Consider the following 15898-nt stretch of genomic DNA (forward strand, 5'->3'; position numbering starts at 1 on the left):
TCTAAGATGTTTACCATTATGCAGTGCGTCTGTAGGTGTCTATCTCATGGTTCGTATGTGACTACACAACCACATAATATAACCCATCAGTATACAACTCCCAGCCTGGGAAAGAAAAAAAAAAACCACAGAACAGATGCCCTAAAATATGTTTGATTTAATCTCTGAACTTTTAATGAAAATCGTCGTTTTCTTCATTTTTTTCTTTTTATTAAGAGAAGCAGTTGACAAGCTTTAGGGTGTGTGGGAGGATGGTGTTAACGCTACTCGTCCTACTGTCACTAGAACACAAGCCGGACTGTGTCAAGCGGTGCGAGGTGGGGGTGTGTGTAGCGCGGTGTGGACTGGCTGGCTCTACGGTGAGGTAATATAGCGAGTGACGGGCTCTTAGCTAGTGCAGGTGCTCAGGTGAGAAAGATGCTGAGAGGGAAGGGGTGGTGGTGGAGGAGGAGGAGGGGAATTCACTCACCCTCTCACTCTTTCTTTCTTTCTTTTTCTTCTCTCTCTCACTCTCACTTGAGGCATGCAAAGGAGGTGTTCGAGTGGTGCTCAAGGATGCAGTGTGGTCTTCAAAGAAAGACTCGAGGAACGATGGGTGTGTGTGGTGTTTAGTCTGTGTGATCGCTAGCAAGACAGAGACTACAGAGGAGGTGCATACGGTGTGTGCGTGTGTGTGTGGATGAAGGCTGTGCACAGAGGAGAAGTTAACCTACCGCTGCTGGTGGTGGTGGAGGTCGTGTGGTATTCTGCTGCTACAGGTGGTGAGGGGGTTGTGTGGTAGAAGTATAACAGCACCTCACATTAATTACCACACTACCCAATGGGCTTTCAGGTTAACATCACAACCTTAAATGTACAGTGAGGCTCCACCTATTGCTCAAGGGACTCTAAAAGAAGTACCTTCCACGAGGTTTTTGTGACAAAAAATAAAAGTGACACTTAAGTTCGACTTATACTTTAAGACAGATGCTGACTGATATATATATATATCAAACTCTCTTCCACGGCTATCTCTTGTGATCGTGACTAAATCGAACATCTATCCAGCGTGTTTAATACTTAATGGAGAACATGTTTGGCATTGAGAATCTACAACAAGTGTTGGAATATCTGTATAAACACATGGATGTATAGACACTTCTATACTACTAGGACAAGCCGCTTTTGGGGACAAACACAAGATGCGTCTAGAACAATATAATCTAATTTAGCGGTGAACTTAGAAGAACAAGGTGAACAAGTTCTGACCAAGTGAAAAGTGCACAACTACCCTAGGTGCTTTACAACTGGACATAACAAATGGGTTGTGTGTGTGTGTGTGTGTGTGTGGAAAGTTGGAGAATGGAATGTGTTATGTTGACCACATAACACGTCTGTGTGAATCATGCAAGTGTTGTCTGTAATAAAGCGGACAGATGTAGAGCATGTAGTCCAGACAGGTGTGGCGTGTCCGTCTGTAAACCACACCTGTCTGTTGTGAATAGACCTGGTAGTTAAGATGGCTGTGGACCAAGTAGATATGATGTGTGTAGAGCAAGTAGTTATCATGTGTGTGGACCAAGTAGTTATCATGTGTGTAGAACAAGTAGTTATGATGTGTGTGGACCAAGTAGTTATCACGTGTGTGAACCAAATAGTTATCATGTGTGTGGACCAAGTAGTTATCATGTGTGTGGACCAGGTAGTTATCATGTGTGTGGACCAAGTAGTTATCATGTGTGTGGACCAAGTAGTTATCATGTGTGTGGACCAAGTAGTTATCATGTGTGTGGACCAAGTAGTTATCATGTGTGTGGACCAAGTAGTTATCATGTGTGTGGACCAAGTAGTTATCATGTCTGTGGACCAGACTTGCTATCTAACCCTTCCTTCAGGAGGTGTCGAACCCCCGCCCACACACTGGGAAACAGACGGGTCACCACCGCACACTACCTCACAGAGGGAGACAAGTCTTGTCATAACCCGATGCAATGAAGAGCCGCGCACGCGAACTGTGGTGTGAGAAAAAGGTTTCGTGTGCTTTCTGTGGGGGTCAGTCAGTATGGGTGCCCCATTGCGTTACAGGAGGAGGACGACAGCCAGCAAGGCGAAACTGGTATTCGACCACGGTCGAACCTGTCGGCTCTTCTACCACTCGGTGGCCCAACGGTAGCACGTCCGCCTTCCACTGTATGGGCGGAGGTTCGAGCCTCACTGGTAAGAGACGTTTGGTGGCTCTGACTGGATGCGCCCATCGTGTTATAAACTCTCAAGTGATTGGACATTAGATACACAGAGTTACGACAGCAGGTGTGCTGGTCATCATACAGGTGCGTTGTTACGACAGCAGGTGTGCTGGTCATCATACAGGTGCGTTGTTACGACAGCAGGTGTGCTGGCCATCATACAGGTGCGTTGTTACGACAGCAGGTGTGCTGGCCATCATACAGGTGTGTTGTTACGACAGCAGGTGTGCTGGCCATCATACAGGTGCGTTGTTACGACAGCAGGTGTGCTGGCCATCATACAGGTGTGTTGTTAGTGGGTTCCCCATCAGGAAGGTGGTGTCAGCAGGTGTGTTGTTCATTAGGAAGGTAGTGTCAGTAGGTGTGTTGATCGTCAGGAAGGCAGGTGTGTGGTGTCAGCAGGTGTCATGAGGCAGGTGTGTGTGTGTGTGTGTGTGAGAACGTCGGCTCTGAGGGCACGTACTGGAGGCGGGCAGGTGTTGTTGTTGTTGGTGATGGTGGTGTTGGTGGTGGTGGATGGTGGAGATAGGGAGGAGGGGCTCAGCATGGGAGGAGGAGATGACGAGGAGTGTGGCTGCAGCCGTGGCCGCTGGAACTGGGCGGCTCAGTGGTGTGCCCAGGGCGGCCGAGACCCGCGACATGACAGTCAGCCGCCCAGGGTAGCTCTCCCCTGCAAGGCACGGGACATGTACTACCTCCTGCATCCACCAACTGATGACAGGGACACGAAGACACCAACACCACAGGACACTTGGAGCCACATACATAGAGTGCCTCACACACACACACACATACTTGGATCCGCATCTACATAGTGTCACATACACTTGGAGCCACATACACATAATGCCACACACACACACACACTTGGAGCCACATACATATAGGGCCACACACACATACTTGGATCCATATTTACATAGTGCCACACACACTTGGAGCCATATACACATAATGCCACACACAAACACACACACACACTTGGAGCCACATACACATAGTGGCACACACACTTGGAGCCACATACACTTAGTGCCACACACAGACACACATTTGGAGCCACATACTCTTAGTGTCACATACAGACATGAAGCCACATACCCTTAGTGTAACACACACTTGAAGCTACATACACCTTGATTCATACACAAACTTTCTATCTTTCACATACACACACACACACACACACACACACACACACACACACACACAAGGCAAAACCATGATATATGAGAAGTTGACATACGAGACAATGGAGGAGTCATGGAAGGTAGATGACGAAGACCATACGACTGTCATTAGGTCTTTAGAGAAGGCTGCGTAAAAAAGGTTGATGGTCCTGTATCACACAAGGACAAATGACCGGAGAAGAATTATGGAATGAACCGGATGGGACGGACCATACCAGATGGGACGGACCATACCGGATGGGACGGACCATCTGTGTGAGGATCTTATTGTGAACCAGGGAAAAAACAGGATTAAAAGTCTGAAACAGATGGATAAAAGACAAAAGGAAATTACGTAAGAGGATCAAAGATCACGAAATATGTCGGAAAATGGATTAGGAATTTAGGGAGTAAATGAGAAATAAGATCAACGATCATGATATGAAACCCAAGCTAAAGGAATGCAGAAGGAAAATAACTAAAGGAACGGAGATACAACAAGCGGCAAGCGACAGAGAAAGAGGCAAGGAGGTTGTGTTACGTGTCCCAGGGATTGATTTACGGTAGGAACCGCCCGTAACACCAATCGGAGACACGGTCGAAAATGAAGAGAAGAGAAAAAGCACAGGAGTTGATTCTGGGAGATGAGGCACAGGAACAGAGGGATCTGGGGACTCTTGAAAGACTGGACGCAGTAAATTATCAAGCGAAGATAGAGAGAGAGAGAGAGAGAGAGAGAGAGAGAGATAGATACACACACTCTCAGAGGCTGAACGTTTCAAGCACACAGTTCGTTCGATGGGGGAAGATTTAAAGAAGTGTAGAGGAGTCAGGAAGCAATATACACCTACTGACGAAAATGGAAGTTTTAAAAAGATGATTATAAAGACTGATGAACCAGTTGTGCAGGACTGAGCTAACAGCTGAATTGCCCATCTGAGAACATCAGTAAAGAGGAAAGTGGATATAAGAACAGGAGTAAAGAGGGAGGTGAGGAGTGTGAAGTGATATGAACCTCTGAAAACGACCAGAATGTAAGGAGTGAATCGGGGGGGAAGACTTACTCATATTATTGGGGTAGTGGACACCGAACTTACTGACGAGATAAGATCCACCATTATATGTCAAGGGGAATTCATGATAGCAAGGAGGGGATGAAGACAACAAAGGTGTGTGGAGAGAAGGACCATGTCCGTCTCTCTCTCACGACTGAGGAACAATACTGAGCCTTGGGAAACATCGATGGAAGGCCCATCCCAAATGAGACAGAACAGGAGGATCCTCGCAACTGCAATAGAGAATTGCATACGTGTTAAGAGAGTACAATCCTCCGAAGAAGTTTATTGGAACCAGAACAACTGCAACAACACTAATGAAGGAGCAATCAGAATAGTACGGGAGGATCTCGAACAGAGCAATATAGACGGGAAGAATGTAGAGCCTTTTTGGTGATATAAAGACACAAGCTCGTAGAAGGTTGTAGGAAAATTACCTTTATCACCACGTTACTGAGGGGGGGGGGCCTAGAATGATAGGGACTGATACACCATTTTTTTTCGCTAAATCTTATCTTTACGCTCAGGAGAATGGCAATCGAAAAGATCAGGTATGGTACGCCAGTGATATGATACACTATCAGGGTTAAAGATGTGTCCAGATATGATATGATACACTATCAGGGTTAAAGGTGTGTCCAGATATGATATGATACACTATCAGGGTTAAAGATGTGTCCAGATATGATACACTATCAGGGTTAAAGATGTGTCCAGATATGATACACTATCAGGGTTAAAGATGTGTCCAGATATGATATGATACACTATCAGGGTTAAAGATGTGTCCAGATATGATATGATACACTATCAGGGTTAAAGGTGTGTCCAGATATGATATGATACACTATCAGGGTTAAAGATGTGTCCAGATATGATACACTATCAGGGTTAAAGATGTGTCCAGATATGATACACTATCAGGGTTAAAGATGTGTCCAGATATGATACACTATCAGGGTTAAAGATGTGTCCAGATATGATACACTATCAGGGTTAAAGATGTGTCCAGATATGATATGATACACTATCAGGCTTAAAGATGTGTCCAGGGTTAAAGATGTGTCCAGATATGATATGATACACTATCAGGGTTAAAGATGTGTCCAGATACGCATGGCGGACCGCTTAACACTCGTAACTACGTTATTCAAGAAAGAGATGGTGTCAAGGGTTTTAACATGGAACTGTCGTACCTTCTTCAAGAAAGGAGACAGTGAAATTGTGCTGAACTTCACACTAGTGTCTCTGACGAGTGTGGCTTACAAAACGCAAGAGAAGATCATCTGAAAGCAAGAGGATGGCCAGCTGCAAGGAAGAAACCGCCTCAGTGGGAATCAAACGGATTTTAAGGAATCGAAATCACGTACAGCAAATCTCGAAGACTTCCATGAGAGTGAACAAGAGAAAGTTTGGTGGACCGCTCGACTGTGGACTGCCTAGAACGTGTCTGACGCTGTACCACATGGGAGGCTGATGACGAACTTAAGAACTTCAAGCAAGAATAAGTGAGAGTGAGAGAGGACTCCTCCGCCGACAGATAGAAAATTACTTTACTGGAAGCGAATAAAGATCGGATGTCAATGGGGCTTTCTTGAAATGGGATGGGGGGTCACTTGTGGTGTACCAGTAAGCTCTCTCCTGGGTATGTTTCTCTTCCTGATTTATGTATACAAGTGACTCACCATGACTACACTCACGACTGAAGATGTTTCCTGATGATGCAAAAGTCATGAGGGAAGTACGGATGATGAGGGGGTGTTCCATCGACTTTCATGAGCACCTAACAAATTCCAAACGTGGTCAAATATATGACAGATGAAATTCTTCTGCGAAAGAGCGAACTCGGGCTTAGAAAATAAAAGGGGAAGACTTGGAGTATTGTGTCCTTCTATTTGGACAGCCAGAGAGTGTTTGAAACTGTACTCCATGGTAACTTAGGTGAGAAGGTGGATCTCTAGGCAGAAATAAGGTGGAGACTCTCTTGGTGGACGGATACATACCAGTGTGCGAGGAAACAAATTATGCACAACGGAGGAACTTTCTTGAAATGGTATGGGGTCACCAATGGCGTGCCACAGGGCTTGCTCCTGGGACAGATCTATGTCAATGACCTGTGAGGAGGACTGGACACTTGAAGGTGTTTGCAAATGACGCTAAGATCATAAGGAAAGTTAAGTATGATGGGAATTACATCATACTTGAATGAAAACTTAAATTCTAAAGGTGATCTGATTCATGGTTGATGATATTCGACCTTGAGTGAATGTAAAGAGATGAGGATGGGACAGAGGGAAAGAAGGCTTCCATACGAATACTATCTGGCAGGAAACCAAGCCTCAGAAATCGTATGTGAAAAGGAGATGGGAGTCCACAATATATCAAAAGCCAGATTCCCCATCTTGATAGATATCTAAGGGAGTCAAACTTTCTAGCAGCAACTGCTAGAACAGCCCCTAAATAAGTAACAAAATGTTCAGCAATCTTCATAACGTATAACAGATTATAACAACAACATACATTTCAAGTTTGATCTCCTCACTTACTGAAGCACATAGAGCGTGTGAGGCACCAATGGAGGGCAACAAAAATGTACAAGAATTAAGAAAAATGAGGTCCCGTGAGGGAGGGGGCTGGAGGCCATAAACTTACCCAAGGTGGAAGAGAGAAGAGTAAAGGGTGATTATAACCTTCAAGTTTCTACAGCAATATGACAGCAGTAAACGATATTTCGAAAAGAGGGAAAGATAGAAAAAAAAAACAACAGACGTACAGGAAAAAAAAGCAAGGAACTTGTTAGATAAGACGTAAACAATTACTTTTCTAGTGATGAAAACTCTGAATGTTGACAGTATACAGAGGTTTGAAAATTCATACGACAGTACAAGAAGTTTCTCTAAAATTTTCTGCATTATAATACATGAGTACAGAATTCAAACCCCATCCTGTACGAAGAAGTAATTACACATTTTGACACACACACACACACACACACACACACACACACACACACACACACACACACACACACACACACACATTTTTGGGTCCATAATCACTTGGAGTCACACACACAACACACATACACACACACATTTTTGGGGCCATAATCACTTGGAGTCACACACACACACACACACACACGAGAAAGACTTACAACCATGAACACCGCACGTAAACTCCTCAGATATGAAGCAAAAAAAAAAAAAAAAAAAACCCAAATCCACTCTGAACACAGACAAATCTACAAGCTCCAAGTTCTCATAAATACATACGAACAAATACAAATACAAGTCACACAAGCGTTGCATTAAATGGTATTGAATATCATTTACCTTACGATATGGGTTCACTTGAACACATACTGTTATAGACGTTACAAACACCTGGGCGTGAAGAGTGTCAACGTACACATTTCTGCTCACGAACAAGAGGGACACACTTGAGTTAACACAAGGTCATGGAGGTGGCTACAGCCGGACACACAATCTGTCGCTAAATGTTGAGTCTAGATTCCTTAAGCACTTACCGTATGGGATCGAAACATCATGGTATATATGGGATCGACACATCATGGTATATATGGGATCTACCTACACATCATGGTACCATACCTCCACATCTATAGAGATTTCTGACTTCGAAAAACTTGAAAGACCTATGATTTTACAGCTCTTTTTTTTTTTTTTCCTTTTCCCCTTCTTCTACTTCTCCATATTATAATCAGTGGTACAAAAGGTGCAGCTAAACATATTTGCGGGAGAAAAGTATTGAAATCATAAGGTATAAGGTAAAGGAACCCAGGGCACAGGTAACGGTACAAAATTCTAGTGTGTAATAGAGCAATGTGTGACGGCTAGATAGCTATACGAGTGCCCGGTGTGGGTGTGTGTGTGTGTATAATATGGCTGACTGCTACTTTAATCAAACCATAATGACAGACGTGCTCGACCGGTGCCAGAACTCTCCTAAGACGAATGAAGACTCGACTACGGAAGTGACTCCCTGACGAAGGTATGATAAAGGTATGATGAGGATAACGAGGTTTGATGAAGGTATGAATCATGAAAGTATAAAACCTCAAACAAAGGTAGAGAACACAAGACTCTGATGTCTTATACCATCAGGAACACGCCAGTGGCTACAGTTCTTTAAGAATCATAACACGAAAAGACATAGAGGCTGAATCGAATGGATTTTGGCATCAAAGTGCACCAAAATCGAGACAAATTTCCCCCTTAATACCATTTGACAGTGGGCCAGTCCAAACAAGAGCGAAGTGGTTGATTATGAAAAAGCGTTCTTATGTGTCGTTAGGTCACCCAATTCTTCCTAAGTTCCTCAAACAGGTTAGTCGTATTCATGTCCCAACTCTTCTTTTCCTCTTTGGTTGCCTTGATCCAAATATTCAGCTCAGTGACTGCCATCTAACGATCGCTCGTCATCAAAATGGTACGTCTTTGTTCGCCTTCGTAATCCCTCTCTCTGGGTCCTCAGTCCACCATACTGCTCCTCTCTCGTCCCTCTGTATCACACTGAAGTGTGTGTATATAACCTGTCCTCCTTCCACCCACGGCACATACCGACATATCTCCCTCCCACACTTCACACGTCCCTTCCCATCCTCCTCCTACCTAAGAGTTGATCTGCTCCCCGTCCTTTAATGACCGTCTTACAAATGCATCTCTTCCGTCTCCTCGTCCTTCTCTTGGCCCTCATGTCAAGGACACAGATTTCCTCTCCTGTGACCAAGATGATGATGATGATGATGATGATGATGATGATGATCACCACCACGGGGCCCCTCCCCTATTCAAACCTCCTTTCACACAGGTGCCATTCAGGTATGTGTGTACTCGGGTGTTTCTCTCCTCAATCTACTCCTCCCTTCCCCCCCATACACTCACGCACGCGACCGAAAGGACTTTCAAAACGTTTTAGAATGTTACTCTTTGGCTATACCTGCTCGACTTCGACGTGTATGTCATCCACTCTACCATAATGACCATGTGATAGTCAGTTAATCAAATAAGTGAATTATTCCACTATTCGGAATCAGTTAATCAGTGAATTATTCCACTATTGCGAATGAGTCAATCAGATACGTGAATTAGTCCACGAATACCTAAAGGAATAGCTAAAGGAACGATTCTATTTCAAAGACCGAGTTTCAGTGTATGAATCCGACAGACGCTCACTAGTCAACATCTTTCTCACTAACGCTTCACAGTCCAGAAGTACTGAGGCCACGTCTCGGCCCTTCTCTACTGAATGATTACGTCCTCTTCCCCCAGCAGGTAAAACCTTGATGGAGCAGCCTGGCTCTGGGGTGTCTCTAGTGATGCGTTTGTTGACAGTGCTCGTGAACATGGGCAGCATCTACCTTCAGGCAGGAGGAGCAGGAGAGATTGGTGTCGTTCCTTCAGCACCGACACACTGAGACCCACACGGTATACATTCCCTTGCTTGGGTCGGATGGAAAACCTGAGCCCTTCTCCCGGAACACTGGTCATCCCAGACATAAATACCTTCCGTATCTTCTACCACGTCTTGGCCAACGTCCTGCACCTGCAAGAACAGGCAGCCAGGCCCGTGGTCGACCTGACCTACTACTATCAGCGCCTCGCTGGCGCCTTGGGCTGGCACTTGTATTCTGACGTGCAGGTCTCCCCCCGTCAAGGAGGCCGTGGGTAAGGTACTACTCCGCGTTGGTGAACGTCTTCTCCATCCAGGTTTTTTAGGAACAGGACCTCGTGAAGCCTGCGTGTCGACCACGTGGAGGCTATCGACCATGTGGAGGGTGTCGACCACGTGGAGACTGTCGACCGCGTTGGAGGCTGTCCTACACTTGCCACGCCCGAGTGGCGTCTTGCACTTCTACGTTGGCTGGATCTTGCTTACTGGCTGAGCTCGGGATCATCTCGTACGATCACCTGGAGGACCTTTCTACTGGACGACCTCCTCCAGGGGAAAGGCATCTCTGGGGCTGAGTCAGACGAGACTGTGGCCAGAGTAGAAAGATCCCAGCATAAAAGGGTATTATGGGACGAAACCTGATAGTGAGAATGCATGGTTGGAGCTCTCTCTCTCTCTCTCTCTCTCTGTATTCATAACTCGTCCGCCTCTCTATTTCAACCCGTTTCCTCTGCCAACAGTGCTTGTGGCCTCACTGTGGCGACCTTTGACCTTCAATTGTCTATTCATTCACCTCTCTCAATTTCCCCGAGGAAGAAACTGTATATAATTCTTTACGAGATGCTGAGCCTATATTCATGTTCGTTGAATCCAGCCGAGATGGTTCGAAGTTAGAAATCAGACGAGTCGAGATAAAGATTCACTCGGTGGGGGGTCTCCGTGTCTCGTGTATTGTCTGTCTCCCGAGACATGATTCGAAATGTTTGACTCATGTTTGTGACTGAGCTCGCGTGTCCCAGTGGGTCAGTGAACGGGTTCGACCACAGCAACAACACGCTTGAGCTAATGAAGCCCAAAAAAACGTATCACGACATCCTGGACGAACCACCACCTCCAGAGCTGCCGCTTCGAACCTTCTCACCGTCCCGGAGCGATGCCTCCCACCTTACATCCTGGACCTGCTTCCAGCCTGACATCCTGGTCGAGCCTCCTACTCACACGCCCACTCACACCTCTGCCCTGTCCCGCCTCCCACGCACCAGCAGGAATGTCTGATAAAGCTGGGCTGACTATCTATCTTGAGCGGCTTCAATCCGAAGCATCGAACGCCAGTCACGAGACAGTGTTGATCCATTACGTGGGTTCACGATAACACTGCGCGTTCCGGTGGAATATACACACCGAACGACCATCATTACTTGGAAGACGTGGTTACTTCACGCTTATGAAACGCTTCGGTTTGAATTTGAAATATATATATATACACACACACACCAAGAGCATGCAAAGTTATTCATTCCATGCTGTAATTCACTAAACCATTTTTATCATACTGTGATATCCATAATGAAGTTATAAAGAACAAAATCGCGCTGGTTAGTTGGTTAATCAATCGAGCTTTTTAGTCTTTCGACTGCTAGGGCCATTAAGGCAATCATTGTGAAGTACGGTAAATCTATCATCGGATCAAATCCCCTGAAGTAAAAAGACAAAAATTGATTTACCATAATGTGGCAAAGAAGCAAATTCTGGAACGTCTTCGTTGTTTTTGGACTATTCAGTATACATTATTATTCATTTATTTTCGACCAAAAACTGGCGGGGAGAACAGGAGGAATAAATTGCGTCTACGACAACGACGGATTTTCATATTTTTTTTTTTCTTTTGTCGTCTCTTTCGCGCATAATGACCCCCTACTGAAACAGAAAACGAAACTGTCCATATGACGTATGACGAACCAGGCTATGACCCACTTTTAAGCCTGTGTCCGGAATACACACACACACAAACACACACACACTCCGACACAATATCAGCAGGGACAATGTAGCTTGAATGAATGAAACGGTCAGCGTCACCTAAATATGAAACAGCAGAACCCGGGTTCGAGTCCTCATCCGGGCAGCAATGCAGCTCAGCCAAGTGGGTTGATCAACCCGTTTGGTGTGGTCAATACAGACCTACCTTGCTTGAGCAGGATATATATATATATATATATATATATATATATATATATATATATATATATATATATATATACTGCATACATCAGGAAATATGTGAGATTTGCTAATGTATATATGTAAATAATACACTCAACAGAACCCATGAAAAATGCACCAAACCCCCTGTTAGTAGTTGAGATTTACGGTAATCTTAATGTTTAATGTTCTCGTTCAAAATATATGTGTCACCCGTCCACGGCGCAACTGCCCCGCGCGTATGTCAACAAGCAGACGACAGAGATAAGAAGGCCACACGCCCGCCTCTCCCACACAACCACAGCAACCGCATACGATCCCCCAGGCGCAGACCAGACCAGTGTTGGTCTATTTCTGCAACACAGCAATCGCATACGATCCCCAGGCGCAGACCAGACCAGTGTTGGTCTATTTCTGCAACACAGGAATCGCATACGATCCCCAGGCGCAGACCAGACCAGTGTTGGTCTATTTCTGCAACACAGCAATCGCATACGATCTCCCAGGCGCAGACCAGACCAGTGTTGGTCTATTTCTGCAACACAATGCATCGACCAAGATGAGGGCTTTTCCACCAGTTTAATTCTACTGGTCTATTATCACTGTTGTTACACTGATCAACCTCACGTCTTGCCTTTAAATACATAAACCCCACATTACTATCGCCTTGTTTAACACAGTAAATCACCGTCCTAAAATCCATGTCCAGTAGCTGTAACTCTGTTCGCTAAGAACTGACTCCAAAGTAGGATCACTCAATATTCAAAAGCAACACTCAGTGTGAGGGTAAAATGAACTTACAATGTACAATATTCCTATATGAATTGGATCATCCTCTGAAAAAGAATATTCATCAGAACTATAAGAAAATTAGGTTGAATTTATATACTAGACCGTCTTCTGGCTACAACACAAACACACACACACACACATACACACGGATATATATATATATATATATATATATATATATATATATATATATATATATATATATATATATATATATATATAAATCATTTATATTGAGTTTCCTATGAGGAACAGATGTTATGAACACTGACAATATGTATAACTGTTGTAATAAAGGAAAACATACGAAGTCAACTCCGTCAGGAGGCCAGAGCCCCACTTGGGAGGAGCCTGGGGGGTGTCTCCGTCAGGAGGCCGACTGACGACCTACCGACGCAGGGGTTCTCGTTGACGAGGGAGTAGAGGCGGGAGCACCTCTTGTCCTGGCCGTCGGGGCAGATGCAGCCCAGGAGGGGCGTCTCCCGCAGCTGCAGCCACGTCTTCAGGCAGTCCTCCCTGGTGGTGGTGGGGAGAACGTCAAGGTTAGCACACGGACAAGACCGCTAACGTTAGCATGCTGCCAATGGCGTTAATGTTAGGACATTGACAAGACCGCTAAGGTTAGCATGCTGCCACTGGCGTTAATCTTAGGACATTGACAAGAGCGCTAAGGCTAGCATACTGCCACTGGCGTTAATGTAAGGACATAGACAAGAGCGCTAAGGTTAGCATACTGCCATTGGCGTTAATGTTAGGACATTGACAAGAGCGCTAAGGTTAGCATACTGCCATTGGTGTTAATCTTAGGACATTGACAAGAGCGCTAAGGCTAGCATGCTGCCACTGGCGTTAATGTAAGGACATAGACAAGGGAGCTAAGGTTAGCATACAGGTATGGGCGCTAAGGTTGGCACACTGGCAAGGGCGCTAAGGTCAGTACACAGAGAAAGGCACCTGGATCAATATATTGTGTATGAGTAAACAATTTTATATAACCACATGAAAGGCAGAAACAGGAAAACGCATCCATGACCAGCTAAATACGTAAATATGAATGCACGTTAAGCGCTCATTTTGCGCACAAGATACGAATGCATGTAAAGCACTTATTTTGCATACAAAGCACACGAAAACTCGTTCACAGACTGCCTCAGGAGTTCATCTGTTCATGTGAAATACATCGTGTTAAATAGCAACAACTTACTGAGATTCAAAAAAAAATTTATATATATATATATATATATATATATATATATATATATATATATATATATATATATATATTTCTTATGGAGAAGTGTGATGGATTTCACATACAAGTATTATTCACTTTTTATACCGTTCTAAAGGTGGGCCCTCAACTGAGCAGCCTGATTGGCACTCATTTTGGTGCAGTTCGTGCTCATTCGAAGCATGATTCATTCAAATGAATTCAACATCAACTCCATCTTAATTACCTGATTAGTTTTTTTTTTCTTCTAATATTCTCAGTAACAGGATGCGGATCTGACGCTGTTCTTATATTTAGTAGATAGTACAAGAATGTATCTGCAAGACCGGGATAATAACACAAGACCCAGATTGAAATAATGGCCCTTAGAACGTCCAAATGTTTCACCGACTTGATTCGACACCGTTCGAAATTTAGTTCCGAACCGCGTGAACAGTCTTTTTATTTACATTTCCAAAATGATACATGATCCCTTGACAAATAAAACTAAGTGTAATGCCACAGTAAATTTGGGATATAAAGCTGTCATGTCTAATGTTGTGAACTATTTGTTACGAAACTGAATGGTGTTTAAAGACAAAGAACATAAGATAACATATGAGTCTATTAGACAAAATTGTGGTAAGCATATTTCTCGTATAAACAGAGATACGAGATCAATTCCATTACGAAACCTTGATTAGCACATATGGTTATTGCAATACCTTGACGATTCAGATTCAATCACTGGGATCCTGTCTGTCAGCAGCAACTTACAACCTAAATACATTCAGTTTTGTAACTTACAACCTAAATATATCCGGTTGTAATTTACAACCTAAATACAATAGGTTGAATTAACCAGATCATACGACCGAATTCCCGCATTTGTAAACAAACCATTCGTTGAAATGGGTTATTTACATTTCTAAATCAACTTCGTAACGTAATACTGAATCTCTAAAATACTCACAGTTCGTGTAAAGTGGTCCACTTGATCACTCAATAACGAGGATTTCTCAAAGGTATTTAGAGCAGTGAGGAAAAAAAAAGTATATATATATCCTCGAGACGATATACACCCTCCCTCACTGTATATGGGCAACTGACGCAGGACGCCACGGCAAACTCATTTCAGCTGACGTTTCTGGTGACGTTAAGACTTCCGACACAGGCCAGCAAAAATGTCACATTTTACGACGAAACATTTCACCATAAAAAAGTAAAACAAACACCTGGCAAGTTTATGCTTACCAAAATTTATCAGACGTAATTAACAAAATAGTTCGGAGTAATTAACATCCTAGAGTCATTATTATTTTTATTATTTACAAATTGAATATCACAGAAACTGTGCTGATGTTAAGGGGAAACTAATGTATTTGCGTATCTTGTCGTGTGTATGTGCTGGCAGAGGTGCTGTTAATTAACACTTCTGGCTCGAACTGTCTCATGTGAAAGGATAACTAATAACTTGACGTCTAGTTCTCTATTGTATCTGTATCTCTTACACAAAAGTTCATATGAAGCTGTCGCATGTGTGTTGATATAATTGTACTCGTCCTTATGAACAGATGCTACGTGTTTTTAAACCAACACTAATTTGATCCGAACCAAAATTCTGTGGCGTCCCCAGGAGTTTGAAAAATATATATAAATATAGGACGTTGAAGCTCCTGGTGTCCAGTCACGGAAGATATTACTTTTCATCAAGGATTCTTCGCTGAAGTTAGACACAATTGAAAGTTCCTTGGTTTTGGAACTAAAGAATCATTTTACTCTAAACTTACGTATATATGTTTGTGAGTACACTTCCGTGTTATTCATATC

At 43.7% G+C, this 15898-nt stretch overlaps 1 protein-coding gene across 1 annotated transcript in view; it reads right to left on the reverse strand.

The window, feature by feature from the left end:
• The window catches only part of LOC139756176 (uncharacterized), a 152997-nt gene that overhangs the window by 38049 nt on the left and 99050 nt on the right, over positions 1-15898 (reverse strand). Inside the window, exons 5-7 of the mRNA XM_071675363.1 lie at positions 13250-13374; positions 2689-2895; positions 714-752 (exon numbers count right to left, since the gene is read on the reverse strand). Of these exons, the coding sequence (XP_071531464.1) occupies positions 714-752; positions 2689-2895; positions 13250-13374 (371 nt within the window). The remainder of the gene's footprint in view (positions 1-713; positions 753-2688; positions 2896-13249; positions 13375-15898) is intronic.

The sequence above is a fragment of the Panulirus ornatus genome, chromosome 20 (assembly GCF_036320965.1).
Source record: "Panulirus ornatus isolate Po-2019 chromosome 20, ASM3632096v1, whole genome shotgun sequence".
Classification (NCBI taxonomy): domain Eukaryota; kingdom Metazoa; phylum Arthropoda; class Malacostraca; order Decapoda; family Palinuridae; genus Panulirus; species Panulirus ornatus.